The sequence below is a fragment of the Metopolophium dirhodum genome, chromosome 7 (genome assembly GCF_019925205.1).
Source record: "Metopolophium dirhodum isolate CAU chromosome 7, ASM1992520v1, whole genome shotgun sequence".
Taxonomy (NCBI): domain Eukaryota; kingdom Metazoa; phylum Arthropoda; class Insecta; order Hemiptera; family Aphididae; genus Metopolophium; species Metopolophium dirhodum.
In genome coordinates, this window is record NC_083566.1 from 18,165,631 (window position 1) to 18,177,333 (window position 11,703).

Sequence of the window (11,703 nt, forward strand, 5' to 3'; positions counted from 1 at the left end):
AATTTGATAACATAGGTAATATTAAAATGACTTGAATGTCTTGAGGGGGGGAAACTGTCCATCAACAGTACGTCCTATATTTAATTTGATGGGTAACCAAGTTAAAAATTAAAATGTATAATTTATGTAGTCGAAGCATATAGTTACTGCCATAACCTACTGCAATAGTTAATAATTATGTAGTAAAGATTTTCAAAAATAAAAGTCGTAGGTACGTGAACAAAATATGCAATACTACGGCTGATATAAGTACCAAATATATTTGTATCGAATTCATAATTCATATTATATAGGACACGAACCAGTAGGTTCCGTACCTACATAAGTTATAACTTATAAGTAGGAAAACAAGTATAATAACTCTAACCATTACACGTTTGCACGCATATGACGTATAGATATTTTTCCAAAATCTTCAATATTTTTGGTCGACTCGATTAGTTTATAAATATTGGTGAACAGGAATTGCATGAATATTATAATAATATAGTAACATTGATTATGATCGTGTGATAAAATAAATTAATTCCTCATGGAAAGTGTAGTTGAGGGGTGACCATAGACCGATAAACAAGTTTACAGGTCTATCGTCTATGGGGGCACTTTTGTAAAGTATTTGAGTAAATGTATTTAAATACTTTTATAGTATTTAGAATACTTTTTATATACTTTTTGGTTTAAGTATTTGGAAAGTATTTTAAATACTGTCTTGGACGTATTTGTATTTAAAAATCAAATACTTTTGAAAATTCAAACAAATTATTCGTCGGTCGTCACTTTTTTTTTTTGAAAATTATTATACTATTTTATTTATAAATTATAAAAATATTTTTCTTTCATAATTGTTGAGAACTCCTGTCCCCTAGCTCTGTATATCCACATCATTTATATTTCATTAAGAACTGTTTAATTAGGTACCTATTATTAAAGAATTTCTATAATATTAACAAGTTTTATTTATTTTCATTTTTCAGTATACAATTGAAAGTGGTACAAAAAGTTCTAGTAACACCTAGGTGAATGTATCATGACAATTTTAAATTAGTAATTACAAAATTAATTTAGCAAACTAACTAGTGGAAAAGTGAAATAAAAAAAAGTATTTGAAAAGTATTTAAATACCTACATGGCAAGTATTTATATTTTGTTCTTAAATACTTTTTCTTAAAATTATTTGAAATGTATTTTAAATACTTTCTGAATGGATGCATTTGTATCTGTATTTAAATACAAATTTAAAAAGTATCTTTTACAAGACTGCATGGGGATGACATTCCAAAACGTACTATTGCCAAAATATACAAAATCGATTCTTATGGAAAAAAAGGCGGGAAGTCGATTGGCGCTATCAGAAATAAACTTTAATCATCTATTCCGTGAAAAAATCGGTTCATAAAATATGTATAAATCATCCACACGGACTAAGATATAATGGACTGGAAACGAGCAGCTCATCACGGCCACGAATGTATGTACATGAGGCAAAGTGCGGGGGGTCGCTATGTGTTCCCGGAGTTCACAGCGCCCTCTGCATTTAACACGGACTAAGATACAAATTGTGTAGCCAAATAAAACCACCGGCTGAAAACTTCAAGAACAGTATTCTTATCAGCTAAGTGACATATTTTCGTGGCCGTCCCGCGATCCCCGTCGACCATGTCGTTTCCAGTCCATTATATTAGCTTAGTCCGTGAACGTACTTATTTACACAGTATCACTATAGGAGATAATGTTTAGCAAAAACAAAACTGATCTTCCTGGAAAATCAACTTTATGGCAATAGTACGTTTTGGAATGTCACCCCTCAGTCTGTTTAAAAGCTGTTTATTATTTATATAGATAATTATGTTGTATTGACAATATTATAGTACCTAGGTACTCTGGCTATATAGTGGCTACTACTTTAGTAAGTTTGTACCTAAGTAGTAAGTGTTATTTTTGTAACTGATGCAGTTATATTGGATATTTAAAATTTATTTTTTATTAATTTACGCCTACTAAAAACATTCATTGATTTTATAATAATAATAAACACATTAACATTAAACTGTTTATCTGTAAATCCCTAACTAAAGCGTTCTGGACGTATGGTATCTCCAGGAAATCTTTAAATGCAAATAAAATCAAACCTAAATGAAATTCAAATGTTTCAAAATATAGCACTGAGAAAACTAGGTAATGCCCCACTTATTTACCTTAAGACGACACTAATATATTCCGACATTAAGTTAAAATTAATCCATGAAGAAGCTAAAATAAATTAGGTACCAATGCTTCCACAACCGTCTAACAATAAGTCAATAACCCATTAATACGAAATCTCACAGACCCTTCCACCTCAGGAAACCCTCTCGGACGTCCCAAGAGAAAATGGCGTCTAATGGTAAAACGGTAAAATTAATATAAACAATTACCTATAACATAATACACTTTTATCTATATTATTATTCTGATAGCCGATATGTATTATTATTATTATGAAAATGGTAAGGTCTTAGAAATAAATGTATCAAAATACCTAAGGCATATTATTATAGTCAATAATTCGATGATGCTATCAATAATTTGGGGGTGCTAAGCACCCCTAAGCACTCCCCAAATTGCGCCTATGCTGCACGCCTGCACTAGTGATTAAAAAAAAGTCAACTGTGAGTGTCATTATGACTGTTTACAATATAACCTATCACCAAAATATTTTGTAATATGCGTACACGTGGTTAATTAATATTAATATGTATAAATATGGACCTATCCTACACTTAACACATATTATATGAATAATAAAATGATAAAAAACGTTTTAGTACCTAGGCAATAAAATATAAAAGGGTAGGTATTTTAATAGCAGGTTGGGTTTACCACTACGCCACAAATTTACAACTGCTATTTTTATTTGTTTGGAATAATGTAGGTATTTAAAAAACAGTGACTCTCAGTTAACTGAAAGTAAATTATAACATCTTCTTCTTTATATTATATAAAATACAAAAATGATTTTTTTTTATGACGTTTGTTACAGGTAAGTATGCTATAGGCTATTTGTTATAATAGTACCTACAAGCTAATCTCCATAACCATTTATTTCAATTGTTATTAGGTATATAGCATTAGTAAGGTTTTAGCCTCCTCCCCACCAAATCTAAAACGCTATTTGCATCAATGTTTTGCACACATAGGTATATCTATTCCTAACTTATTCTTTGAGTCTCATACACAAATTTCATTTTGGATCACTAAAAATTGAATATTGTTCTGTTTATAGTCGTATAGAGTTGCCATTGGTTACAGAAATAAGACCACCGCCTTTTACATTGTTAACTGTTGAGATGTGTGTACCTACCAGCCACCAGGTACCTTACCTACCTAACCTAGGCTTGAATCGATTTTATTCATAAATCATACTAATACAATAAAATATAAGCTGGTACCTATAATCATTGATTAAAATATATTTAATTAATGCTATAATTGTATAATATTGTTATCAAACCCACCTTAGATCATAAGATTATACGATATACGTATATGATCTAACTATTTGATCTATCATAAGATACACAAGGGCCGGTTAACGCTCATCGACTGATAACAGATTTTATTACCGGCAGAGAAACATAAGTGTCCGTTAACCAAGGTGTATCAATACACCTTGCCGTTAACTTTAACCGGACATTATATAAGATAGATATAAGACCTTATAGACCTTATATTAGTCCGTGTCAATACCTTATAGGTACATATCAATAACAAATAAAACAAATAAACAATAAATAGCTAGGTACTATAAATAGGTAGGTAAGTTATTTTATTTTGAATTGTTTTATTCAGTGATTGTTGACTGCGGTAGGTACTTACGGCCGTATAATAAACTTTATATAGGTGTACTTATACAAAATCATCTGTGCACTTACGACAGTTGCGAACCTAAAAACATTTTTTAATTTTTAATGAATTAATCCTTGAATAATAATATTGCTGGGGCGATTAGATTATCACTTGTTTGTGTAGGTATATACACTAATATTGTTCACGTATATCATAATATTATACACGTTTCGGAGAGCGGTTACCGTCGAATGCGATTTCCATATCCTGGTCGTTATAAAACAATAAAACATTTTCCCCACACATATTATTATATGTTAATCAGTCTAAATTCAATTTGCTCACTTAACACCAACTCAACAGGTCGGAACTACAAAATATAGATAAAATGTGTTAAAAACTCGGGAATAAGTCGTAATAGGGGGGAAGGAGGTTTAAACAAATGTTATGTAAAATTGTAAACTGTAAAGGCATCAGTAAATGGGCCTTTTGTAGCCATTTAATTTTTTTACACCTCTATATGTGTCAATAATAAGTAGGCAAGTAGTACCTACTTATAATTAGGTAGGTGCTTATATTTATGTATTTGCAGAATATTTGATACTACTTAAATTATACAAGTTTTATTCTTCTAAAGTCCATTGATAATCATATTATTATATAATGAATATTTCGGTTAGGTTGACAATTCAATAGGATTTCCCATTACTATTTCGGAGGTATACCTATATACGTATAACTTATGCGAGGTGATTTAGGTACACGTTCGGTTAAACTTCCTTCGTAAACGGACTCAAACTAGGAATCTGGAATTTTGTTAAGGCCACAATGTATATTTTTTTAGTGATCATTTTTAGAATAGGTATATGTTAGGTAAGTATGTAGATACCCACATTAAAGTCTAAAGCACCCCCCCCCCCCACCATAAAAATTCATCTCTAAGTCTATGAACGGACTGTATGAACTAAAGTCTCTGCAAACCAACTATATGTATAAATGAGGATCGCGCGTATGACTGCAGCACGACTGCACAGTTAAAAATTTCAGACAGTGCGTTTTCAGTTTACGTGAACAAGAACTTCGCTGCAGTTATATCATAAACATATAATGAGTAGGTGGTTGCACACTTGCACAGTTTTCCTATGTGTGTAAACGGATAACTGTACATTTTGGACACTTTTAGAATATGATATAATATATGTCATAAACAGTGGCGGATACGAGGGGCGTTAGCCCCCCCCCCCCTTGGGAAGTTTTTTTAACGTTATTTTTTATTTAAATATTTGGCCAAACAAAATGACAATTTAATTTTTGAATTCCCCCCTCCCCCTTCCGGTGACTTCTGGATCCGCTACTGGTCATAGATGGGTAATCGATATATTTGTCGCATCCATATCGCGTTATTGTACGTTTCACGAAATGAACAACGTTTGCATCCATTTCACGAAATGAAACCGTGGTTTCTCCACTTCACGTAATTAGGTACACGCAATATAGATAATATTTCGTGAAATGGATAGGTACTTAAACCGTCATCAACGGAACTTGTTACATCATTCAGATGTCCAAACAGCTAAATTAAAAAACTTTCATTTTAAATTCTGAGCGGAGCGATGAATGTATTGATTTTACAATGATGTGTGTCTATCACAAAGAGTAATATTACTCTATGGTATATCACCACCGTTTGGGGCAATACCACTGCTTCGATTTTTTTCAACAGTATCTTGTTCGATGGGAAAGTGAATCTAGTTGGTGCATTCTAAACTATTGTTTAATTTTAACATTCTCAATAGTTTTTAAAAGCGCAGGGACTTACAAAACAAAAATTAAGGAAACACTGTAACTTTTACGCAAAATATTATAATAATAGTCGGTCTCATCGACCATATCGTATATTAATTATTAAACGGTTCAATGCGCCATGTACTAATAAATTATTTTAATTACGATTAGAATTTATACTGAACAAACATATTTTAACATATTACTTTTAAGTTTTGGGCAATTCAGATAATTGATTAGGACAAATTCGTTGTTAATTGTTATTAATAATTAATAATTTGTTAATGTAACAAAACTAGACGAATATTTAACATATTATAGGTACCTATATAAATATTGATTGGTGTTTTCATTATCTGTTTGACTGTTTATATATTATTATAGAATATTGGCTCGTATAATATATCGTTTCATGTTTGTCCCTACTTGTCTACGAGTCAAATAATATCTAGTGTGGAGTGCGGATTATTATGAATTAATTTTTAATGAAGTAGACTGGCCTCGAAATCAACACCATCAGCGCTACAATGAAACCAATGAAAAACGTGGGGGAACTTATAAAACGAAACAAAACCACTATACACATCACACATGCTATCTCAGTAGTATCCAATTCGGTGCGATCATGTTATGTAAAAATTACTTTACATTTTTAGAATATTTAAATGTACAATAGCTAATAGTTATAGACTACTCTTAGTGTTTTTTATTGTTTCATAACCAGTTTTGTAATAATTCTAGGTGAGTAGAATATATATATAATATATACATACACGGTTTTAAATAATTCGATTTGCTAAAATCATTTAATTTCAGAAAAATAAAATAATATTAAAACATGTCGAGAATAATAAGAGTAGTGAAGGAAACTTTTAGAAAATACCCAATGATAGCTAATTCAACTGTCTATGGTACAATGTGTGTCGGAGCTGAATTTTCACAACAAATATTGACCAAACGGATATTGGTAAAGTACTATATCAATGGCATTGTATTTTGCCAATATTAAACATTGAATACATACATTTTCCTAGAATAAAACCGAACCACAAGAGCCGATTGACACAGATGTATTAGGACGATATGCCATAGTCGGCACTTTAATTAGTCCTAACATTTTATACTTTTGGTAATGTCTATAACACATTTTTTTAAAAACGTTAGTTTATGTATTTTGTAATTAATAAATCAATAATATTTTTAGGTATAAATGGCTGGACAAAGCATTTGTGGGTACTGCGCCAAAAATTATTGTTAAAAAATTATTAATCGACCAATTTATAATGACTCCACCATTTTACGTAGTATTTTTCGTTAGTAAGTTCAATTTGTTGTCTTATATAAATGTAAACCTAATTATTACTCTTAATATTGTGTTAATAATTGTGTATAGGTATGAGTCTCTTAGAGGGGAAAAAAGATCTATTTGAAGAATGCAAACAGAAATTCATTCCTACATTCAAAACCAGTTGTGTGTTTTGGTTGCCAGCACAAGCCATTAATTTCATGTTGGTGCCACCGGCTGCTCGTGTAATTTATGTTGGAATGTGTTCATTTGTATGGATAAATATGTTATGCTGGATCAAAAGAAATGATTACAATGCGATTAAAGAAGAATAATTAATTAAATTGCACAAAATCTGGTACCAAATATTAATCACCTTTCAGTTTTATTATATTCATTTTATTAGTCTTTAAGTTGTTATAGTGTAAGACGTTTTTTATTGATGAAAACAATAGAATGAATAAAATTAGACCTAAGAATTTTATTTTTTTATTCACAATATATCTTAGAGGACCAATATGGATAAATAGGAAAATCCAATTTATATGCAGAGCTGTTTAATTTTAGTTTTATTTGATAAAAACTTAATTAAACTTGAGCAGCTTTGCATATAAATTTGTGATTTTCCTATGGTTGATTTATCCTTTTCATCTTGTTGAATTGCTTTTACTAGATTTGATGCTGATTCTTCATCTAATACAATTAATGACATCATTGCAAAATCAAGTTGCATGTATCTAAGTATGTTATACCAATATAAGAAAAATTTCCAAAAACATTAATATCCAATATAAAAATGTATTCTATATTTATGTAAATTAAAGTTAAAATTGTAAGTATAATATGTCTGTTGTTTGTATATTATAGTAATTTTCTCTGTGAGATGTTAAGTACTTATGTGAATATATATAAAAAAAAAAATTACAAAGAAGCTTACTTCTTAAATATAATTAACATTAAAATATAATAAATAACATAAATATGTATTATATAGGTAAATAAATTCAATTAAATATTCAAGTTGACTGTAGAATCTAAAAAAAATCTATATGTTAAAAATGTATTCATTATATTTTAATATATTTTTGGATATGATAATTAAATCGGTGCTGCTCTTGTATACGGACTACAGTCATATTTCTGATATAGTATGCGGTCTACAGTACCTATATGTAGACCGCGTTATAATCACGTAAAAAAATTAATTAATGTAGTTTTATCCATAGTTTAATTAAAAATATATTATAATCACGTTAAAAAATAAATGAAATTAATAAAAATAAATCACGTCAAAAAATTATTTAATGTAGTTTTATTCATAGTTTAATTAAAAATATATTATAATCATTAACCACATTAAAAAATAAATGGAATTATTAAAAATAAATCACGTTAAAAAATTATTTAATGTAGTCTTATCCATAGTTTAATTAAAAATAAATGAAAAAAAATTGATAGTATAGATTTAACAATAAACTGCTTTAATGCCCCTCAAAAATGCAATGAATAAGTCAGGCTCCTCTTTTTTAGCAACCTTCAAACAATAATGGTCAAGGTGGGACTGAAGTAGTTGTGGAGTAGTGCCTCCCATCGTTTTCAGAATTTTTGTCTTCGCATCCATCCATGATCTTTCTATGCTTTGTGTGTGAGTGCCCGTTGAGGGATCAACATAGTTTTGCTGATGTTTTACAGTGTTAAAAATATATCCACTACTATTTAAACATCTATAAGCTGCCTACTCGTCTGAGTGAATTACAGAGCCAGCTTCACACTCTTGTTAGATAATTAGAAGCAAAGTGTTTTTGTCCCTTCAAAGTACATAAAAATATCGGCAGTCAGAACCATTTTTGAGCCCAAAAACCCAAGGCTCATCCACTCTTCGTCCATGGTTTTTACCGTTGTGTATTTCAACATCACTGTCTTCCAATGAAAGGGGTTGATCACCATTAAGTCAATCTGTATTGGATTGATCACAGTACCCATCATCTTTGGTCGTTTTTGAACAATGTTCGAACATACCTCACAACAGATATTGAACCAGTCAGTGACCATCTGCTGGCTTTTTCCTGTTAAGGTGGCGGTTGTCTCAAAGGTATGTCCATTACGGAAAAAAAAACTAATTCTAAAATGTACTATGCAATCGACGACTGATAGGTAACAAATTTATTAAATACGTAGGTATTTGTCTGGAATTAACAATTTTATCTCTATACCTACTTTAAGCAACTTTATAGTGGGAAAATACCGTATACAATCAGCAATTTTACTTATATATACTATATTATACATAGGTATAGGTATAGGTATATACAATTTTTTTTCTGCTCTAATATGCGGTCTACGTATATGATTGTAGACTGCATGCATTTGCAGTCTGCATACAAGATCAGCACCATTAATTTTATATTATTGAGATTATGATATAGATAATATATTATTATATTTAAAACAATTATATTGCGCTAAATTTAATTAGTTTTATTGACTTTATTATTATTTAATTCAAAAATTAATTTTTTTAATTTTGTAGTAACAATAAAAAATATAAAATGCGTGACACAAAAATACTTTTAGGTAGGTATCTATAGATAAATGTATGGTATGTATTATAAAGGTGTCAAGATAAAAACATTATGATTAAATTATAAAATTACTAACCAAATTTAAAAAAATGTTCTTATGTGATGATATTATTTTAGCAATATTGAGTTTTTGTAACAAGTTTTTTCTTTACCTAGTATCCAATAGTTTTGTACATCCCGATACTTTTCTATGGTTATATACAAATTAGAAAAGGATACAAGCAATGGAGACATGTCCAACAGTCTTCTATCCACATGACATGTTCACGGACTGAATGCTTAAGCTCATTATGTTCTTCAAATGATATTTGCTCAAGTCTGATGTTAATTCTATCCAATTTAATTTTGAGACATTCATTTATGTTAAACATGCGTCCACTAATAAAACATACAATTACAATACAATCTTGATTATTATCTTATGTAGAAACTAAAATAATGTAACTGATTTAGATAATACTTACATGAGTAAACGTAAGATAGAAAGTTGGTCATTTCCAAGCCATTCAAGTTTTTTTACCACTTTAATTCTAATATCAGGGAATTCTTCTAAAAAATATGTATCCAAAGGAGCCCTGAAATAATGAATATAGTATTATTTTTCAGGAACAATTTTTTATTTGGTGATAGTATATTGTGCGGTAAGGGCAGGAAATGAGCAATTTCAGTCGCGTTTTATTATATGAGCGCTACGAGTCGCAAGTGAGGGCTGCATTTTTTCCAAGACTGAAATTATTGTCTTCCTGCATGGCTGTACCAGACACATATACAATTTTTTGTCATGCTTCTGTCACCTTCTTAACCGCCTCTACTGACATATAAGTAATAATTTACTGTTCTCGTTGTTCTCTGTATCTAGATCTACAAATTGTTTCATAGAACAGTATGGGAGTAACTCACCTATGACCTGTCCAATTTATCTTGGACATTGGCGTGTGTCACAGTTACAAACACAGTTGGTAAGTTGGTATTACTTTACATTATAAGATAGTACTCGTAACGGTCGCTGATGGTCAAGATTAGCTGGACAGGTTTTACCGGCTATGTTTGATATATTAGCCAAGACATATCGGATAACATTCATGTATATTAATCTGATTTGGTATATCTACTTACTGTTTGGTATAAATAAATCTCTTTGTATAAATAATATGTGTTTGGTATATTAACATTATTTATATTATCATTCTTACATATTAGGTATATGATGTAATTTACCAATAAATTATCAACATAGTGCCTAATGTTGTAATACTAAATTAATCTTTAAAAAAATACAAATCTATGCAAAACAAAAATAAGTAACTACTAACTTTAACTAATTCTAACTTGAACCACGATTATACTTTACCTCCAAGCCACGTTAATTTTGTCCACAACACCAGCGTACAACTGCGAGCATCGGCCCCACGTTTCTACTATTTCTGCAAGGTTAGGCAATATGCTTCTGGACACGAATTCGATGCATTGCAAAATATCGTTTAGAAGTTCGTACATTATGTGTGACTTTTTAGAAATAAAAACTTCCTAAACGTTTTAAATGCATTCTACAATATTGTATTTATACACCGGACGCCGGTTTCACCGGAGACATCGACAAAGAAAAAAACAAGTCATTACTCAATACTCATTATCGCGGTCTTTTCATGAAGTGATAAAAAAGGGAGTGATAAGCCGATACATACCACGTGGTACATACTGTTAGATACGTTTTGTGATAATAGCACAGAATAATTCTGTGATAATAGTTTTTAACAACTGATAAAACATCGGTCGATACTCGAATTAACTCGATACTCGGCAGTCGGCATACTCGAACTTGATTGACAGTCGACAACAAATAACAATGCTGAAGACTTACAACATTTACTTATAGATTATGATATATATATATATATTATTATACCTACATTATGAATATTGTGATCTAAACCTGCTTTAGATAGCATATTTTGTTAAAAATACCATTATAGATGCCACCAGCTGAATAAGGAGACCAAAGATCAAACTAATTTTCCATTACCTACTTTATATTAATAAAATTACAGTACACGTTCTGAAAATAGCGTCACGAAAATACATACGCTGTGGGCGTATCCGTAACTACTAACTTCACGCTTTGTACGACCATAACAAATTAGATAAATAGGTAGGTACACATTATTAATTTGTCATACTTTAAACGAGTAAACGACCTACATGCCTAGCTATGTCACGAAAAAATAT

At 30.2% G+C, this 11,703-nt stretch overlaps 2 protein-coding genes across 2 annotated transcripts; one reads left to right on the plus strand and one right to left on the minus strand.

Annotated features, from left to right (window-relative positions):
• Positions 1 to 6,187: 6,187 nt before the first annotated feature.
• LOC132949305 (mpv17-like protein) lies at positions 6,188 to 7,379 on the plus strand. Its single transcript, XM_061020128.1, has 5 exons — positions 6,188 to 6,351; positions 6,427 to 6,577; positions 6,645 to 6,739; positions 6,815 to 6,927; positions 7,004 to 7,379. Exons 2-5 carry the CDS (start codon positions 6,449 to 6,451, stop codon positions 7,228 to 7,230), a joined length of 564 nt encoding a protein of 187 aa, XP_060876111.1. The 5' UTR covers positions 6,188 to 6,351; positions 6,427 to 6,448; the 3' UTR covers positions 7,231 to 7,379.
• LOC132949304 (uncharacterized) lies at positions 7,250 to 11,117 on the minus strand. The gene is made up of 4 exons (XM_061020127.1): positions 10,829 to 11,117; positions 9,942 to 10,052; positions 9,697 to 9,855; positions 7,250 to 7,632 (listed from the first exon to the last, which is right to left on the minus strand). Exons 1-4 carry the CDS (start codon positions 10,972 to 10,974, stop codon positions 7,437 to 7,439), a joined length of 612 nt encoding a protein of 203 aa, XP_060876110.1. The 5' UTR covers positions 10,975 to 11,117; the 3' UTR covers positions 7,250 to 7,436.
• Between the last annotated feature and the right edge of the window lie 586 nt (positions 11,118 to 11,703).